The sequence below is a fragment of the Erpetoichthys calabaricus genome, chromosome 1 (assembly GCF_900747795.2).
Source record: "Erpetoichthys calabaricus chromosome 1, fErpCal1.3, whole genome shotgun sequence".
NCBI classification, from domain to species: Eukaryota; Metazoa; Chordata; class Cladistia; order Polypteriformes; family Polypteridae; genus Erpetoichthys; species Erpetoichthys calabaricus.
In genome coordinates this window covers 108,326,124-108,347,086 of record NC_041394.2, presented here as the reverse complement: position 1 = coordinate 108,347,086, position 20,963 = coordinate 108,326,124, and the positions used below count along the sequence as shown (strand labels likewise).

The 20,963-nt window shown below is 40.5% G+C and overlaps 1 protein-coding gene across 1 annotated transcript in view; it reads right to left on the bottom strand.

Annotated features, from left to right (window-relative positions):
* The window catches only part of LOC114648136 (axonemal dynein light intermediate polypeptide 1-like), a 30,293-nt gene that overhangs the window by 4,176 nt on the left and 5,154 nt on the right, over nucleotides 1–20,963 (bottom strand). Inside the window, exons 3-5 of the mRNA XM_051923544.1 lie at nucleotides 13,217–13,269; nucleotides 3,373–3,497; nucleotides 456–625 (exon numbers count right to left, since the gene is read on the bottom strand). Coding sequence (XP_051779504.1) covers nucleotides 456–564 — 109 coding nt within the window. The 5' untranslated portion in view covers nucleotides 565–625; nucleotides 3,373–3,497; nucleotides 13,217–13,269. The remainder of the gene's footprint in view (nucleotides 1–455; nucleotides 626–3,372; nucleotides 3,498–13,216; nucleotides 13,270–20,963) is intronic.

Genomic DNA, 20,963 nt, shown 5'->3' with positions numbered 1-20,963 from the left:
GACATGAATACTGTAACACTTCAAATTAAATAGGTACTATGTAAGACACAGAACAAATAGAAACGCATACCCTCGTGCCCACCCATCACCCCAAAGTGAGAAAATAAGATTGACAGATTGTATGGAAAATGCACGGAAAGCCCACTCTGCCAGGGGAGATGAAATGGTACGGGCATGCTGTTTTCAAATGTTGCACAAAGATGCAAACTTTTAATATCAGAAAGCTCAAGTTGCATCTGCTAAAACAGAGCAAAGTTGTAACACAAGGTGGAGTGCAGAGCTAAACTTGACAACTGGCAGACTGGATGAGATTTAAGAAATGTGTTCTGTAGTTTAATTCCCAAAACAGAAACAAAGGAGAATTCAGAAGGTTAAACCATGTATTCCTGAGAGATACAAGTGAGATACACATTGCAAGCACATTAAGAAGTAAAACAAGTCTTCTATCAAGTTACCAAAACACTGTGAGAAGAGCTCTCGGCGAACAGAACAGAGTCCGAGCTCACGTGCACCTCTTTGAAAGAGTAATAAATCCAGCTCTTCCTGCAGATTGACCACATCCATACGGTTGCAAGGGGCTGTTGAAACATGTTGCACCCATAACTTATTGTTTTCTGTCCATTCCCTAAAATAAAATTCCACACATAGATCAGTCCATTTATTAGTGTTTTACTGTATATTATGCTTTCAGTGGTAAAAATGCTTAAACTTTGCTCAGCAATTATGTACAGTCGAAGACTTTCTTCGATTCTGTATAAAACTTGAGAGTTGAACTTTCCATGCTTAGAAATCAAGGCTTAGCCCCGATGTCAAAAACCTAATTTGCCTACTTTATTATTAGTTGAATTACCATATTTATAGTGATGATTCCAGCTCCAAAGATAACAGCGAGGCTAGGTCAAAGCAGCCCCCTTCATCTTCAACTCAGCCAATTGGGGCAGGCTGTAAGCACAATGGAGAATATTCATCCTTATTAAAAGATAAGGTCACTCTCAGGGTTGACAGGGAGTGGAGATATACTGCAGGGGCTTTCTGATATCTAGCTATTAGACATAACTACTGCTCAGATGGGACACCAAAGATCCAGCTACTAGTTGAAGGATGTCTTGTCTTGAACTAGATAGTATACAGTAGGTCGAAACGCGACTAACTGTTAGTTCTCTGGGCCTCTTAGCAGCATGACGCTGCATGAGTGCTCCATCCAGAAACATGGTGCTCCTGTTACTTTAAGGCAATGACTCTAAGCCTCCCAAGAGGTCAGGAGTGACCCACTTGTCGTACAACATGGCTATGATCTCAGGAGTGATACTGCACTGCTCTTTAGAAAAGGCCTCCTACACTCAGGCAAGGAACATTGGACTTGGGAGAAAAGCAGCAGCAATGTCTCATCTAGCATGATGGAGTACAAGGCGGGCCTGAAGAATGAAGAAGGGACTGAGGAGGAGTGCGTAAGGCCCGAGTGAAGCTAGTTTTGTTAAGTACTGTGCTTCCTTCCTTTTATGTGTTCTTTGTTAGTTGTTATACAATATAATCTAAAAAATCCCTCATTTGTTTAAACTTTATTGTCTATGTGATCTTTTGGTCACTATTAATACTCACTGGAGGAGAATTTCAAATTATGAGTGATTTCAAACTTCAAAAAGTGATGCTAAATTTTAAAATGTCATTATCAGATTTTAGGGAACTGATCTCATATTAAAAGGAATCCTGCATCCAACATAGCTCATCAGCCTCTATTCACCAAGCAAAGACAAATAATCATGAAGGAGCTATATAATGTCCCCAATGCACTGCTATTTACTTCACTGCCCAGGATCTCAGCCCAGACATATATGGCTTTCCATGTGAGGCAACCCTGTCCAAAATTGTTGTGAAATTTGCTGTTAACCATTCCATTTGTGCTCCTGTGTTCTTGGCAAAGAATCCTACTAATTCTCTTTAATAATTTATAAAAATGCAAATTACAGTAATCCCTCGCTATATCGCACTTTGCCTTTCGCGGCTTCACTCCATCGCGGGTTTTATATGTAAGCATATTTAAATATATATCGCGGATTTTTTGCTGGTTCGCGGATTTCTGTGGACAATGGGTCTTTTAATTTCTGGTACATGCTTCCTCAGTTGGTTTGCCCAGTTGATTTCATACAAGGGACGCTATTGGCAGATGGCTGAGAAGCTACCCGGCTTACTTTTCTGTCTCTCTTGCGCTGACTTTCTCTGATCCTGACGTAGGGGGATTGAGCAGGGGGGCTGTTCGCACACCTAGACGATAAGGACGCACGTCTAAAAATGCTGAAAGATTATCTTCACGTTGCTATCTTTTGTGCAGCTGCTTCCTGAAACGACATGCAGCACAGTGCTTCGCATACTTAAAAGCACGACGGGCACGTATTGATTTTTGATTGAAAAACAAACTCTCTCTCTCTCTCTCCCTCTCTCCCTGCCCTTGACGGAGGGGGTGTGAGCTGCCGCCTTCAACAGTTTTGTGCCGCGGTGCTTCACATACTTAAAAGCAAACAGCCCTATTGATTTGTTTGCTTTCCTCTGTCTTTCTGACAGTCTCTGCTCCTGACTCGCACTCCTTTGAAGAGGAAAATATGTTTGCATTCTTTTAATTGTGAGACGGAACTGTCATCTCTGTCTTGTCATGGAGCACAGTTTAAACTTTTGAAAAAGAGACAAATGTTTGTTTGCAGTGTTTGAATAACGTTCCTGTCTCTCTACAACCTCCTGTGTTTCTGCGCAAATCTGTGACCCAAGCATGACAATATAAAAATAACCATATAAACATATGGTTTCTACTTCGCGGATTTTCTTATTTCACGGGTGGCTCTGGAACGCAACCCCCGCGATGGAGGAGGGATTACTGTATTGTAAACATGAGACCAGACGTTTGTCTTTGACAATCGCTAATAACAGAGGGTAAGTAAAAGATAAAACAATCACTTTTAAGTGGAGTATTTATTTTTAAACTGAAAATACTTAACTCCTTGCATCTTTCATCATAGCTCATAATTGACAGTCTATCAGCTAATCTCTGGACTTTCTCTAGTGCTGTTATGTCAGTTTTTTTTAAAGCAATGACCAGAACCACTCACAATGTTCCAGATGAGGCCTCACAGGTGTAGTGCAGATCATAAGCGCAAGCTCCTTTGACTTGTACTTAACACAGGGTATTATGCTACTCATCATTCTTTATTAATAACTTCAATAGACTGTTCAGACATGAAGGCAAAAGTCCATGATGACTCTGAAGTACTAAGTACCTTTTTTGGTGTCGTCCATGATCAAAATCTTACTGGAGTATAAATATACTTTCTCTTTCTAAAATGGTGTGTTAATGATAATAAAATCAATAGATTTGGTAAGTACCTGGGAGGAAAAATGTCATCAAGAACTTCACTCTCATTTCTACCGTTGTATGCCACAGTTGATGGAGGTGGAGGTACTGGGCCAGTTATTGGAGGTAACTGAAAATTCCCTCTGAATCGTTGAGACTACAAAGAAAATCCAGAGGAAAAAAAATTAAAGTATTAATATAATTGGCACTGCAGAACCCTCACAGTACCATTCACCTTGGCTCATTTCCTGTCCTGGTCACTCCTTGTGCCCAATTGACTTTCCTCCTGCATCCTAAAGACATGTGGGTTAAGATAATTGGGGACTTTAAAGTGTCTAAAGTGAGGGAGTGTGCTCAGTGATCCAGTATTGGTTGCAGTGTGTTTTCCAGTACTTGAAAATTAGGGGCTGCCCACTGTGACCAGGTTATAAAATAATCAGGTTCAGAAAATGGATAGATGGAAGGATTATTTTGGTTAATGTCTACCAAAGGACAAAGAGAAATAAAATTTTTCACCTTCATTTTTACAGCGGTTTATGCAGTACGATCGGTTTTGTTGTGCGCATACAAAAGGTTCCCTTGATGTTCGCCACCGCAATATGTTATGGTTAACCGAGATTTGTGAATGATTTATGACATTAAAGAAGAATGAATGAAGTTGTGATGCTGTATGTGATTTCAATAACTTACCTTAAGGAGTTAATGATTCTGAAAGTATCCAGCTACATATTCTAGGGTTTTTTGTTTTGTTGAACATAAGAAGAGTCTGAAATAATTAGAAACACTTCCCTGACATTGAAGTAAAAATTGTAAGCATAAAGAAGTCATGAAAAGTATAACCTGTTAGTATTGGAAAATCTCTCAAAAAGATTAGAAAGTGCCCAGACCTGTTGTATTCTAGCCTGGTTTCCCTCCCCTGGCTGGGGTTCAAATCCTTGTTTCATGTACTTTTTATTCATTTTTGAGATCTTTATTTATGTTAATGTTACTTTTGTTAATTATTTGCTTTATTCTCAATGTATGTGTTATGTTCCTTGTGTTTTGTGGGTGGTTCCCCAAGAGGCGGGGCCACCTGCCTATCACCGGAAGGGACTTCCTTCAGCCCTATAAAAGTGGGGCAACCACACTTCCTTGCAGTTCATTCTGAATACACTTGATGTGTGGTGAGTTCCCTTATGTTTATTTTTGTGCTTTTATGATTTATTGGATTTTTTAAACCTGTGCTCAGTTTTTGACTTCACCTCTTAGATTGGATGTTTTTGAGACTCTGTGCTTGGGAACTCTTGAGATTCATAACATTTCCACTTTCTTCTGGGCTAAAATGAGCATGGTGGCATCAGAGAAAAATCCTAGTTCAAAGGCAGTGTCAGCCTCACTCAAACATGACCAGTTGGTTACCCCACATTTATTTTAATAAGAAATGACTCTGGTAGACCAACATTTCTTAAACTATGAGTCACGAGATGTTTATAATTGGGTCATGTTGAGTCATCAGTTACAATTGAAGCAAATGAGAACAGGACGTGAATGGTTTATGGAAAGCCTTGCAACAGGTCGCCGCTTTCAATGCTGAAATAAAACCCCAGGACGACGTTTGGCAGCAATTCACCAAGGGGTTAAGAAACACTGTGCTAAACTAAAGGTGTGTTTCCTATTCAAAGCTCTGTGATATAAACTTACATGGAACACTGAAGAGTAAATACACTTACTACACGTAACATAATAATACTGTAAATAATTTCATGTGCACCCGATCCTTCTGTGGTAGGCTCTGGTGTCTTGTGACATGATTTGGATGGATTAATATTCTTAATAACTATTTAAATTAATACCGACATATATTGTACAAATAGTATATATTTTATGGCTTTTCACTTGCGTTAAAGTTGGCTATGTTATTTCACTGTTAGTCTGCTTTCAGAGTTACATGTTCCCCTGTGAAATGACTGACTGCTCTATCTGGGGCAGCAAAACATGAGAAAGTATTTTGAGCAAAATTTGATTTAATGGCAGTCCTACAGTTAAGATCAGACTTTTGATAAAAGGGATTAAGTGAGTTTAACATTACTTGTGCAGAATAACAGATGGGCTACACTCAATTACCTAACAGCTGTAGATGACAGTTGTGCTGAAGTGGCATATTGGAACACACAACAATTTGTACCTTGTTGTAGGACACAGCAGCTGAGGTGCTGGTGCATTGGGTTACGGAACATGAACAATGGACATTAGAGGCCTGTAAAAACATTAGCTGACATAAGGAATCACAACTCCTGCTGATTCATATTAATCAAAGTACCAGGATATGACAAAACCCCACTAGTTTATTGATCTGTCCTGCAGTGCTTCAACAAGACAACAAGATGTGTGTTTTTGTGGCATATTGGACCTTTCACATCAGCAAAGCAACAAATGGATCTCAAAATGGAGGCCAGCCAGGAGAATCCCATTCATGAATGGTCTTCCTCATTAAAGTAATTTACCATTTTATGAGGCTGGAAAGTCCCACATTGGTTCACAGAACATGATAGTGAATTTGGCCTAATGCAGTTGCCTCATAATTTTAAGATGGTTCATCCATCACAGTCTGCATTAATAATTTAGATGATTAAGAGTACAGAAGACTTGTGGAGGACTTTCTCTTTATTTTGCAGGATGCCAAAGAGATGATACAAGCGGAGCAGAGCTACAAAAACCTCATGGTTCACAAAAACAGCACACCGGACTGATCTGACAACACAATGCCGTACAAGAAGGGCCAGAGGAGACTGTGCTTGCTGAGCTTACTCTGGTCTTTTGATGTATGCAGGAAACTGCTGGAAATATTCTACTGTACTAGTCTGTTGTAGCCAGTGTGTTGCTCTATGTGGTGGTCTCCTGTGGAAGAAATTTAAGTTCAGAAAACAAATAATGATGAATAAACTCATTAGGAAAGCCTCCTCCATCACAGGGCTAACTCTGTACACAGTGAAAGCTGTTCAGGAAAAGAGGATGGTGGCAAAAATCCCCTCCATCCCCTCTTGAGAGGTGCTCCCTCGGAGTTTTTTTAGCCACAGGTTCATTCTCCTTTAAGAAGCCCTTCAATCTAATAAAACATTTGTAGGATGAGAAGAAGCTATTTAGAATCAACAGCTATGGTGCACATTTGGCATGGTCTAGAACCTTGTACCAAACATACTGTATGACAATTTCTTGAGTCTATTCTCCCCAAGGGCTGTCAATTTGCTGTGCTGAAGTGTTTTATGTGCTCTGTTATAACCCAGAGACCTATGCTGCTTGGAGGGCCAACCAGGCTAGACAATGCAAAGGGCTAGTGTAATAGTCAAGATGTGTGCAGGAAGGGGGAGCTGGGACAGAGCCAACCTTATGTGGCACACATAGAAGTAGGTGAGTGCAGCTTAGAAGAGTGAGAAGAACGTCTTCCCATAGCTCATTGTGTCAAGATTGCTTTTTTGTAATACAAAGCGCTCTGGTTCGTATTTTACAGATGGTGTTTAGCCACCAACACCACAGAGAAGATTCCTAAGCAGAGACAACAGAGGTCAGAAAACAAGCAGTTCACAAGGGTAGGGAAGCCCTATGGGTACAGTAGAACCAACCTTCTTAAAGGAGACAAACCTAATAAAATAAAATGGCTAGTACATAGTTGATATGAGGGATCCTCTCCTTATGCTATAGCTATGCAGGCCCATTCGCTACAAGCTCCAAACACTATATTGTGGAGAGAATGTAGGGAGAAATAGCTGGGAAGTTTTAACAGACAACAAACTGAAGAGGATTTGGGACACTGAGTTATGGAACATTGGCTGTTAGAGACGTAAGTGGCAAGAACGTGGAATATGTGAGACAGAGACAACTAAAGTACTAAAGAAAGAAGTGACAGGGTTACCTACAACATGAAGAGCACATCCATCTTTATTTAGGAGTCCTGAATACTGCAAGAGCCGGAGGTGGAGTTGGATGTCTTGAGAGAGAAGATGAGAAAATTATTAACGGCTAGAGGTTTTTGAACAAAAGGATGATGGTGAATATTGTGGAAGTTAAGAAGACTGCGTATGGACATGCACAGTACAAGGGTTCAGTTTATGAACTCGTACAAAACACTTCACATGAAACCGCAGTCCTTCTTAACTTCTTAACTGGTAGTAGAAGATTTGCATGGTCAAGTGAGAGGGTGGACGTTATGTAGAGATGACTGTCAACAACAATGGAAAGGACAGTGCAGGTCCGAAAAAAAAATCACCGATAGATGCCCTTTTTTTAGTTCTATAATGTGTTCCTGTTATCCACAAATTCTATGGTGGGTGTATTTCACCAAAATTGACTTTGTACATTTTTGTAGTCACCGATGCTTTGTCAGGTGTTGTATTGATCTCCAAGGGATGTGAATGAAAGCTGCACATCTTTCAGTGCAGAGTAGGACGAAAATGAGTGGGGCTGTCGATACTCTTTTTTTTTTGGTATTACAAGTATGACTTTCATAATAAAAAGCTTAAACATGACTGAAACTTGTCATTTTCTAACCTTTCTTGCAGCCACACCACAATAGTGGACTCTGTGGTATGGTTTTAAAAGTAAGATGCATTTGGAGAAAGGAACAAAGTTAAGAGGGTGTGCCCAGTTGGCTCTCATAGTTCCTGTTTTACAAATGTATATTCTTCCTAGTGAGGAAAATTCGTTAAGAGGGACAAGAAGCAGAGCAATTAGTACTGTTGATGGCAGGGGTACTCAAATATGGTCCCCTGAAGGACAGCAGTGGCTGCAAGTTTTCATTCAAACCAGTTTTGTAATTGGAAGCCAGGCCTTACAGATAATGAAACTTGTTATTCAATTACATGGCTTGTTAAAGCTTTCATTCTCTCAAAGACAAAAACTGAATATTTTTTTGTTTTCTGAGAACTTCGCCCATAGGTTTTCTGGTCTTCTCACTTATTTTAAAACATTGTATTAACACAGTGGGGAGCCAGCTGATTCCTTCATCATTTGCACCTCATTATTAACTGATGGATGGTTAAGAAAATGCAACAATTAAAGCCTAAATGCAGTTTTTTAAAATAGACGATTAAGTGATCTGAACTGTAACAAGCAAGTTAAATAAAACTAAGCCAAAATAATATTGCTTTATTTGTAAATAAATGGTTTCTAATTGAGAAACTGGTTTAAGCAAAAAATCTGCAGCCACTGCAGACCTCCAGGATCGTGACCGAGTACCCCTGGTCTATTCCTAATTGAATAATTGGATGGGAAGAGTAATTCCTTCCACCTTTTCACACTGCTGAATTCTTATGCATTCGGTGGAATTCCTGATACTCTTCATAGGTTTTTAATTTGTTGCCCTCTGTGAAGGGCACAGAGGTAATGGTGAAAAATACATAATTTTGATTGTCATAATTTTCTATATAACTTTCCATATAAGTGTTGTCAGGGTTATGGATACTTAAAATTGGTCAATTATGCTCAGTTTTGCCGCTCTATATATTTTTTGAAAAGTAGGATTAAAGTGATAACTGTCATTGGAACAGACTGCTGTCACATTTTTGAGCTTTGAGAGTTTTTTTCACGAGGGACCAATTTCATGAATGAAAAGATAATGAATGTTGCACAGTCACTGACTCATTTTCTGCTTCCACCCTTAAAAGGGAAGAGAAACCTGCAAGAAGTACATCAATGGTATCCCATCTGCTCTGCCTCCAACTCCTACCCTTTTACCATCCCTTTTATTATGTGGAAACAACAAGAACTTGTTGTCAACTGAATAACCAGACTGCTGGGAGAAGAAACGGTGGTGTCAGTCACATGTGTGCTATCTATTCATGCATCATTTATCAACCTTACCAAACAGCAACTAAATGGGGATTTCACACTTGGGACCCCAACTCTTTATACCCCCCTTCTTTGCTTGATTTCCTTTACATCACAATATGTTATAAAAAATGAATTCTAGTATTGTTAACTCAAGATAGCAGTACTCGAACAAACCAAGTGTCTGTGTTTCACAAATGGGTTTTATTATCAAAGTTCTGCAGTAAAACAAAATGGTTTGTGCCTTATTGTCATTTTAGAATAACCCTATATATTCGCATATAAATTTTTTCCATGCTCTGTTTACTTGATCTTGGATTCAGTAAATGGATGGATGGATGATTGGAGACAAAGGAGCTGCTTGCGAATAGTGTAGACGTGAGCAAATTTTGGGACTTTGATGATTTATGATGGGTTGATGCCTCCCTTTTGTATGATGCTGCTGGCAGAGATGTCGACTCCTAAAGCTCTAAATTTGGATTAAGAAATGAAGAACTAAATAGGGAAATTACATTCACAGTGAAATGTCTTAGAATATTAAAGAATTTTATTGTATTGTATGAACATGCTGTTTCATTATAGTAACATTCATCTTCATCTAGCCTATTAAAGTGTACAATAGGGTGTTGCTTTTATACATATTTTCCATTCCTGTAACCAATGTTCAGTAATGCACAAGGAACATAAAAAAATGGATGAAAAGTGGCAAAAAGCAAAATTTCTTTGCATTTTAGAATTTAGCAGTAAATGTTTAAGTAAAATGTGTCATGTTGGCATAATGTTTTTGGACTCCTATCTCTAGATGCTATAAAATCTTCCATTTACATGAGCGCTTTAACTAATGGATTTGGGGCATGAAAGAGTTGACTCATCAGTTCCCAAGCGTAAATTCTGAGGACCATACAAAGTGTCTTAAAAGGCACTATAAAGTGAGCAAGGTGACGGGCAAGCACTGATCAAATTGTGAAGTCACTGCATTATAGCTGTAAAAGTACAAGTGAGCTGTGTGCTGCCTAACCTTGGCTGATTATTACCTGTGCTGGTTGGATTTCTGTTTTCCTATATATCTGGACTGGGTTCTCATATTTCAACAAAGATTTGGGTGGATTAAGCATTTTAAAAAGGTAACACAACCCACTAGAGCTAAACTACCAAAGTGCTCCTTCCTAGGCTTTAGACAAATGAGCAAGCTGGTCAAGTCACAATGAAGTTTATCATCATAGTCTAATGTCACTCAGTCACTTCCTTAGCAACTGCCATAGCAACCATGACCATAAATAAACTTAGAAAGGTAGATTAAACATTCTGTAATACTGTATGTTCATTAAAGTGCCAAAACCCAGAAAAATGACGGCATACTAGCTTCCCTTATCATAACTGATAAATTAAGCATTATCATCAAGCTTAGAAGTATTTGAATTTTAGTTGAGTTTTACTTTTTATATATGGGGACATTTTTCAAAGTTTGAATAATCAGAAATAATCATTTTGTCAAGTTGTCCATGAAAAGAACACACCTTGCACAAAAGCATGTAAACTTTCCTTTCAAATAACCTTCTTTTGGTTTGTTTTATAAACAAGTAAGTAATTTCAAAATATCAAATCTTATAGGCATCAAAACATATTTGTAATTTCAATATACAACATATAAAAGAAAAGAGTGGACGCGGGTAAAAATGCTGAATACAAAATTTTAGGCATCACCAAACTGAATTTGACGGTTTTCGATGCCACGTGTTTTTGCGTATGGGGGTATGCATACCCCGTGAATGGATCAGTTGATCAGGATTAAATTAGGTATTCTTACAATAAATCTGAAATCTAAGAATCTTACTGGTTTTGAACAAAATCACTTAACAGGAATTACTGGTTTACAAAATACTAGAAATGACCTAAAGGTTGCTCATTTAATACCATGTTCCCAACTATTTCTGGCCAGCAGTCATTTTACATGTATCGTGGAGAAAGGAAAGGACTACAACTTTTTTTTTCAGAAAAATATAAAATAACCAGTGTCGGGAATAAAAAATATTCATAGAAATGACTGGCTTTTTTTAAAAATTCTCAGTAAATAAATCAATCATGAAATCATTGTGGGAAGACGTGACGTGTCTGCTTTGCAATACCCATACCCATCGTCACTTGGGTCTGTGATCTGTCAGGTGAGCACTGATGCTGGTTTTGCTGTTAGTTAGTCTGGAACATCATGTATATTGTAGATGTGATGCCATGGGTCCCACAAACCAGACATTTAACTTTGAGGATGTGACTGGTATGTTGGCCCTATAATTGCAAAGAATATTTTTGAATGAATAGCTTATTTTTTTATTGATCAACTATGCTAATTAGTCAATTGCCAGAACATATGGTAACTTCAAAGCTGCAGATCTGCACGAAAGGCAGGGAGTTACAGCCAATAAAGAGGTTGGAACATAACAGTAGTAGCAGTAGTATGATGTGTATGGAGTACTTTAAAGATAGATAGATACTTTATTAATCCCAAGGGGAAATTCTTACTTACTTGTACGTCCATCTAACATGCAACATATCACCACTCTCCGACACCATGATAAACAAATCATTGATTAATTTTTGAAACAGAAACCTGCAATTTATTAAAACCAAGGGCCATTCTACCAAGACTGCACTGCTTTCAGTCACTAACACTTTGCTCAAGCTGCTTCACTCTCCTTTGTCCCTTCATCATCTTTTAATACTGTTAATCACTCCTCACTTATCTTGTCCCTCAGTAAGTTTGGTATCAGTAGTTCTGGTTTGGACTGGTTCAAGTCTTACCTCTCACACCAATCATTTTGTGCCTCCTTGACTTCTCCACAGAAACTCTCCACAGGTGTGCCTCAAGAATCAGTGCCGGATCCACCTCCCTTTCCTCTCTACATTTGCTTCATGTGTCACAGGTGGCTGGGTGTGGTCGGCATTCAGCTGCCTATAAATGGGTCCACCTCCCGACAATCAAGGCTGGAGTTGGGTGAGGAGGCAGACAAGGTCGGAGAAGGAGGTGGGCGAAGAGAGGCCCTGTGTGTAGAGAAGAGACGGCTAGGGAAGAAGCCGGGATTGTGAGAGACTGTGGGTGTGTTTGGTGACGGTGCACATAGGACTTGTAAATATTAGTTGTGTGAATAAACGTGTGGTGATGCTTAAGAACGTGTCCTCCTGTCTGTGTCCGGGCTGTACCCTTTCACACATACTTCTAATGGCTTCTCTCAACACCTGTGTGCTGGTGTTGCACAGAGCTTTGTCTCATTTCCCTTTTAAACACTCAGGGTCCAACACAGATCTTCAGTAGTCTGTCTGCCATCTCATCATAGATGAATGACCATTATGTTAATCTTAACCTTTCAAAGTCAGATATCTTGTAATTGCCTTCAGATTGTCCTTCCTCAGATTGGTTTCTAAGCATGTCATCCTTTCACCATCAATGAAAGTAAAAAATGTTTGTGCAGCTCTGGACTCCTCACTTTCATTTGTCAAATATACTGCTTCAATAACCCAAACCTGTTTCTTTCTTCAAAGATTTGACCCTTCCTCACTAATTATAACACACAACTCCCTGTTCAGACACTGACTCTCTCTCTCTCTTGCTTACTTGAAGACTTATCAGACCTTTCCGGCTCCACCAGCTTGACTACTGTTCTCTGTTGCTCATTTCACTCCTACTCCTGCTCTTCTCTGGTCTCTTCACTGGCTGCCTATCGCTGTAAGGTTCTTATCTTCACCCATTGTTCTCTGAATGGCTCTTCTCTTCCACAGGATAGCTACTGTTGTATTGACAAAGAGTATAGCGATTTCTGTCTTAGTGTAGTTGCAGGTATAAATATATAGCAGTAGTGATACTCCCTCTTCCTCATTTTTTATCTTGTTCTCTGTTGCTTTTGATGCTTGCACCTTCTGATCATTCCTGTATAAATTATAACTTGCTTTGCAACTACCTCGGGTTGAAGAATATGCTAAATAAATAATACATAATTTCATTTTATGTAATAGAAAACTGAAATTTATTAAAATACTCTCTATAATGTCATGTTATGTAATAGAAAATACAAATGAGCTTACCTGATATACTTCTTTCTCCAATTTCCACACTATTTCTTTTCTTTCTTGGAACCCTGTTAGACTACAGAAAGGACACCCTTTTTTGCTCTCCACGTGAGTAGCTCTGCTGCAGCCACCCATAGGAAGGCTGCTCGCATCATGAAGGGGATGAGGGGAAAGCCCTCGGGAGCCCCATCCCCAGAAAGAGTCGAAACCTTTGGAGAGCCAATAGGGTCAGATCTGTTGGGGATCGGAACTGGTGTGGTGCTGAGGCGTCGCCCGCTGCACGGCAGCACTCGGGTCCAAATTTGAGGTGGCCCATATGGGTGGCCGCATGGATTGTCTTTTCTCTCCGGCAAGATGATCATCTACCTCTGCTGTCGGAGGAGCTGCGTAAACTCCGCATTTCAGTGGCAGCACTCTCTGAGGTGCGCAGACCGGGGACTGGCCAGATCTCTGTAGGTGGATACACCTTTTATTGGTCTGGTCAGTCTGATGGCTGTCATACTCGGGGAGTAGCTGTTGCTGTAGCAGATTGGCTTCTTCCAATGGTGTACGATATCACTCCTTTCAAGGAGCGTATTATGAGACTCAGATTACAGCACTCTCTGGGTGCCTTATCTGTTGTCTCAGTGTATGCTCTGACCACGGTGAGTGATGTCTCGGTGAGGGAGACATTTTATTCGCAGCTTCGCTCAAAGGTTGATGGGTGCCCACAAGGTGAAACTCCTCTGGTCATGGGTGACTTCAATGCAGCCACTGGCACTGACAGGGCTGGCTATGAGGATTGTCTCGGTCCCCTTGGGTCTGGTGACCATGGTGAAAGTGGCTCCATGTTCCTTGATTTTGCAAAAGGTCAGGGGCTGCGAATTGCTGGATCCTGGTTCCAGAGCCCTGAACTGCATCTTTGGACTTGGTACTCCAATACTGGTGGTGCAGTAAAGGAGATCGATCACATCCTCGTGGGCAGACGCTGGAGGCTCTTGCAAAATTGCAGGGTCTACAGAAGTGCCCAGTTTGTGAACTCTGACCACAGACTTGTTGTTGCTACTCTTAGGATCCAGCTTAGGTCCAGTAGTATGTGTGTACACAGTATGTGTGAGGAACTTGTAGATTTGGGTACAACTGCAGATCCTAATGTGATGTGGGAGAACTCCCATGACAAAACCCTGAAGGTTTCTGAGGGTTGTGTTCCCAGAAGGAGGTGTTTCATCTCACAGAGCACCCTGGGTATTATTGAGAGGAGTTGCAGCGCACGGCTCAATGGCAACTCTGGTCTGTACCAGGAACTGAGAAGGATGGCTGCGAGGGCTCTGAGGGCAGATAAAGAGGCATTTGTTAGAGGAATCTGTGAGCAAGTGACACACCATCTGTGGTCTAGCGAACCACGTCCTGCTTACAGAGGAATCGAAGCATTACGCACATCTGAATCTGTTCCTCGGAGAGTCGCAGTCAGGGCAGCTGATGGAACGGTTCTTACGGATGACACTGCAGTTGTGACCCGCTGGGCTGGCTACTTTGAGCAGCTGTTCAAAGCTGATCCTCTGGCTAGGACGTTGGATATCTCTGGGTCCACGGTTCTTGAGGATGATCCTCCAATTAGCTGTGAACTACCCAATCTCACTGAGATTACACAGGTGGTGAACCAGCTGAGGGGCGAAAGGCTGCAGGGATCTGTGGTATCCAGGGTGAACATCTCCATGCTGGTGGTAAGACAGTCCTCCTGGCATTGCAAGCAATCTTTGCTTCCATTTGGGAGACTGGCATCATCCCAACTGACTGGAAAACGGGACTTCAGAAGTTGTCTCTATCTGGAAAGGGAAGGGTGATAGACTGGATTGCAGCAACTACAGGGAAATAACACTGCTCTCGGTGCCTTGCTAGGGTCCTTGCTAGGGTTGTCCTCAATAGGATCCGTGACCACTTGCTCACCTACCAGTGACCGGAACAGTCTGGTTTTATGCCTAAGATGTCTACCATCAACCACTGAGGGTTCTCATGGAGCGCAAACGCGAATATCGGCAGAGTTTCTTTGCAGCCTTTGTCGATTTTCGCAAAGTGTTCGACTCAGTTGATCGAGCTGCCCTGTGGGACATCCTGAGGATTTGCAGGATCCCCTCGAGGTTGCTGGATATCATGGCCGGCCTGTACACTGGTACTGTGAGTGCTGTGCAGAGTGGAGGCAGGACCTCTGCATTTTTCCCAGTTGATTCTGAGGTTCATCAGGGGTGTGTTCTTGCTCCTACTCTGTTCAATGTTTGTATGGACTGGGTGTTGGGCAAGGTCGTGGGGTCCAGCAGCTGTGGGGCATCTGTTGGTGAAGAAAGGTTCACAGATCTTGACTTTGTGCTGTGATCTTCGTGGAGTTAATGGAGGCTCTGACTGGGGAGCTCGAGAGACTGGGCTTGCGAGTGTCCTGGATAAAAACCAAGATCCAGGCCTTTAATGACCTCTTGGGCACAGCCATCAGCAGTGTGTCTGTTTGCGGAGAGAGTGTTGACCTTGTTGAGAGGTTTACTTACCTTGGCAGTGACATTCATGTCTCTGGTGTCTCTTCCTATGAAGTCAGTAGACAGATTGGGAGAGCACGGGGGGTCATGAGGTCACTGGAAAAGAGTGTGTGGAGCTCCCAATATCTATGCAAAAGGACGAAGGTCCAAGTCTTTAGAGTCCTAGTGCTTCGTGTCTTGCTATATGGTTGCGAGACATGGATGCTATCCAGTGACCTGAGATGAAAACTGGACTCCTTTGGTACTGTGTCTCTCCGGAAACTCCTTGGGTACCATTGGTTTGACTTTGTGTCGAATGAGCGGTTGCTCATGGAGTCCCGAATGAGGCGCATTACCTGCATTGTGAGGGAGCGTCAGTTACGGCACTACGGCCATGTGGTGCGTTTCCCCGAGGGTGATCCAGCTCGTAAGATCCTCATTGTTGGGGACCTGAGTGGCTGGACTAGACAAGGGGTCGCCCACGTAACACCTGGCTGCGGCAGATAGAGGGTCATTTCTGGAGGGTGGGACTGGACCGTGTGTCTGCCTGGGGGGTTGCAAACCGGGATCACAAGTTGTTTCATTGTGTAGTGGGTGCGGCAACGCACTGTACCAGTGCATGCTCCCCAATTTGACTTGACTTGACCCCTGTGGAAAAAACACAGACAAGAATTTCTAGTACAATTAATTTAATGGCTTTTGTAGATAGTACAAGTAATGAGAAATGCATATACTTAAATCAAGTGCATTATTCTACTTACCATATATACTCGAATATAAGCCGAGTTTTTCAGCACCCAAAATGTGCCCACTGCCCCTGCCAACCCGACAGAAAGCTGGAGTGTACACAGTGAGAGAGAGAGAGACACACACACACGCGAGTGAGAGAAAGAGATTCCATACTGTTTTTGTTGACCCTCTTCTCCACTTACAGAGCTAGTTTACTGTTTTTCTTTGAAATAAATACTCAAAAACATTTAACCTACTGATGCCTCAATTAAAGTACCATAATTTTATTGGTATTTATTTTGATTATTGAAACTTACCAGTAGCTGCTACATTTCCCACCCTAGGCTTATACTCGAGTCAATAAGTTTTTCTAGTTTTTCCAGTTTTTGTAGGTAAAATTAGGTACCTCGGCTTATATTTGGGTCGGCTTATACTCGAGTATATACGGCAGTTAATATTTTACTCCCTACTTTGATTTACATTTTCTACTTATTATTCAAGTAATCTGCTGTACATTATCTTTGAGTGAATTCAATTACATCTATGAATTGCAGTTTAAAAATACTTGGTGGATGTGTGTGACTGAATAAAAATCGGATAATAATATTAAAAGCGGAAGAAGAACATGTCCAGAGGGACCTAATAATAATATCAAAGCTTTTGAATTTTACCATGGGATTTTGAATTTCCTCATTGGATTAATAAAGTTCATCTAATCTAATCCGATTTATATACTGTTTTCTAATCCAGTGGATGGATTCTGAGGAGGAGGAGGTTGGCAGCATGCACTGATAGAGCGCATTGACGCATCCAGCACATGACGAACCACCTCAGAGTGCAGTCAGGTTGTGGTGTAAATGTTGTATGTGCATTTTCAAGATCACTTAACCCAATTCAGGGTTGGTGTGGGCCAGGGCATATGTTAGTTTAATCAGGTGCCAGGCAGAAGCCCACCCTGGATGGATTTAGCCTGTCCATCGCAGATGACACCAACCTCTCTGAAGGATATATAGAGTCACGTGTGTGTTTAGGAAGTGGATAGAATCCAGGAGCACTGAAATGAAGATAAACTGAGAGCTCCACACAGGGAGTATCTGTGTAGTGATACGATACTAGAACTCTGAAGGTGTGCAGTGTTCCACTTCTATATATTTCTATTTGCAAATTAAAATATAGTCTGGGATATTTACACTGGCTTACAATAATATAATGAGCTCATTTGTTGGAAATATGACTTTCTACAATTTATAATTCAACTTTTTCCTGTAATGTTAAAAGCACTGACATACTGTCCAGTTGTTCCTGCCTTGCACCCTGTGCTTGCTGGGACAGGCTTCAGCTTCCCCATGAAACTGATCAGGATAAAGCGGGTTTTGAAAACGGGTTGAGGGATGTTATAAACAGATTAGCTGGGAAAAATTCTAAAATGGCACATGGAATTGAAGTGAAAGCCATGATCTGAGTATGGGTGTCAACCTTGTTGCTATGGAAATGATATCATGTGATTTGCAGTGATATAATTTAGTGGTATTTTGCTTCACTCATCTTGTTGAGGCAGCTATTGCCATACAAAGTACAAGTGCTGCTTGAGAAAGCCAAAGAAAATGACTCCACCACCTAAGGGCTTTTTGAAATATGATGAACCAATTTTGATCAACAAGAAAAAAGAAAGCAAACTACGAAAGGTAAGACATTAGAGGAGAGAAGAAAAAGACCATTTTTCTCATCTGTTGGCTAATAAGAACAAAACACAAGTGAAGGTTTGGTTTAATCTAGCAGCACAAGTATTTCTTTGAGAAGAGGAGCATCAAGTGTTAGTAATACAACTGTGAAAAATACATGTTCTTAGTCACTGTGTGGCACACATTTAAAGAGACTACTGTTACCCAAGTGTTTGCTATATTTGTGAATGTATGTTGTTTTATTATACTGAATGTGATCAGTAACACTTAAGTTCAGGTACTGCAAAAATGCATCTAGTACTGCTTGACTTTTATGTAGCAATGCCTTAACAAAGGCTTCTTTTGGTGTTAGTTATGCTTATAAAGCATCAGTAACCATCAGAGATGGTTATTCATCTCTGTGGAGCCTGGCCTATTAGCAGCCTGTGATACGCTGGTAAAACTATTCATGAATATGAAGGACTTACAGGTCTTAAACTGAAGTATGCAATATCCAGAGAAATATGCCTCATTTAATCCACTTGTGACCATTCCAAAGTGATGTTATTTTAGTAGGCCGCATTGCACAGCTTTTGTATGTATGATTATTGCCAAAAATGCCTTGTTACTTAACAGTGTATGAGTAATAGATGGCATTTTTGCAGTACGTAAACTAAAATTGTTACCATATGATCAAATCCCACAACCATCTATGTGTAAATTTCTAGTCAAATAAATTGGTCTTGTACCTCAATGCCATGTGCTTCATTATTAGAATTGGCATTTTGACCAACACATTTGCTGAGCTTTTCTGCAGTATTTCCCAAGACACTTGAACTGTGGGAAATAAAGCTAAGGAAATGCAAATGTACTAAAGGAGGTTTATTACAATGTGATTCTTTGAAGGAATGTGCACTACCATACAACTTGTGGCTCAGTGTGTAGTTCAGCTGCCTCATTGTTTTAGATAGTTTGTTGTTTTATTCGACTATCTTGTTACGTTAGTTCTCATTATATTTCGGTATCTCTTGTTTACTTGTAGCTCTAAAAGCAATGTAACATTAAGCAAACTGAGAGTTGCAATCTACTTTCTTAGCGGAGCACCAAACTGTTTCTTCTTTACTTTCCTGTTTAGCTAAGGCAGATGGTTTGTATCCTAGTAGGAACGAATTCCACCGACTTCCAGGTGGGGCCGGCTAAATTCAGGTGTGGATTTTCTTTTATTCTGTGAAGACAAACAAAAAAGGTTTCTCTGTTTCATTATGATTTATTGTTTCATTTTAATAATTCAAGATGTTTTGGCTACCTTAATATATGTGATGCCAACAAAAACCCAATTCCCGGTGTCATCAGTGCCAACTTCAGGAAGCATCTGAAATTAAAACATAAACTTGTCAAAGCTGAGCACCGTCTATATTTAATTCAGCAATTAATTAGCCTTGCAGTTTATACTATTTCACATTCATGATTGTTCTTTGGTTTCATAAAATGGGCAATAACACAGAGTTAACGTTCAAGTAGCTGGAGTGTTAGGGATTGGCTCACATGTAAATCAAAGTGCTCCTTCTGCAAGTTCAGTTTCAGAGCCATCACACTTATACTTTTTTTACATAATTAGACATGTTCATTTTTACCGAATCCTCTACTAAAACCGTAACTTACCCCCAAAAAAGCAATTCTAATACCTTCGTTTTATTGGACACTGCACACACGGTGCCCAGACCTGAACCCAAGGTTATTTCACAGAGTAGTGTGCATTGGGGTAGAGTCAGGAGCACTATGCTGTCCTCTTTGTTAGACGTACACACCTTGTGTACACAAGGGAGCACATTCTGCAGTATACAGAATTTCACATGAAAATGACAGCCAGATTTGTAAAGCAAAAGTATCCCAAAATCCTTTACATTTTGAAAAGCAACGATTACTGAAACAATTAGTAAGAAACCACACCATTAGCGAATATACTGTATTTTCATTATATTTGTAACATTTTTCTCCACATGCAAAAGCAAGGGAAAGTGTATTCTGGTGCACAGTATGGAAAGGGAGGCACAGTTAGACAGCACTCATCTGCAAGTATTTCGGGAGGTGTTTCTTCACTGCTAAAAATCCATTGACCTGGGTATGTGACGCAGTCTCCAAAAGGATTCTAGCAAATAATCAGCTGATGAATTTGGGAAAAGTGAATACAGATAGTGTTACCTCAGTGAACCCAAATGAGTAGTGTGAGGAAGAACCAGTGGCACGAATGTGCAGGCAGGCAGTGTTCAAGCCAAATAAAGCTCATTAAAAGGAGCTGTCAAAGATCAGAGCAGCGATGGATGTCGGCCAAGGAAGAGGGGCAGTGGTTTCTGGCCATGGAAATAACCCTTGGAGATTATTCCTCGCTTTCCACTTGAAAAAAAATTTTAAAAACTAAAAAAAAAAAAACTTGTTTTAGTGAGTTTCGCACCTGCAAAATCACATTAAAAACAAATTTTGAGGACAATTTCGCAAAATTGTATGCATAATGAAACTTGGATATTTCACTTGCCACTACTGAGCAGCAGTGTTGATTAGCAAAATCCACAAAAGTATCTTTAACAGTGAAAATGCTGTGTTTGCTGTTGACCTTGTTCACTGAATATTTTCTGGAAATTTACCTTGCAGCCATCCTAGATGAAATTTTTATCCCAGCACCCCATGATAGTTTGCAAGACCAGAGTGACACAGGGCTATAACAGCCAAAACTGGATAGGGCAGCCCCCTGAATATATTATGCTGATTCTAGTAGTGAGCAGAAAATTAGTGGAAAGTGTACAAATTGAACATTTAAACACAAAATGCACACAAAGAATGAAACTTGAAATGTGTAGGTGTATTTGTGTCTTAAAGGTAATGATTCTGTGT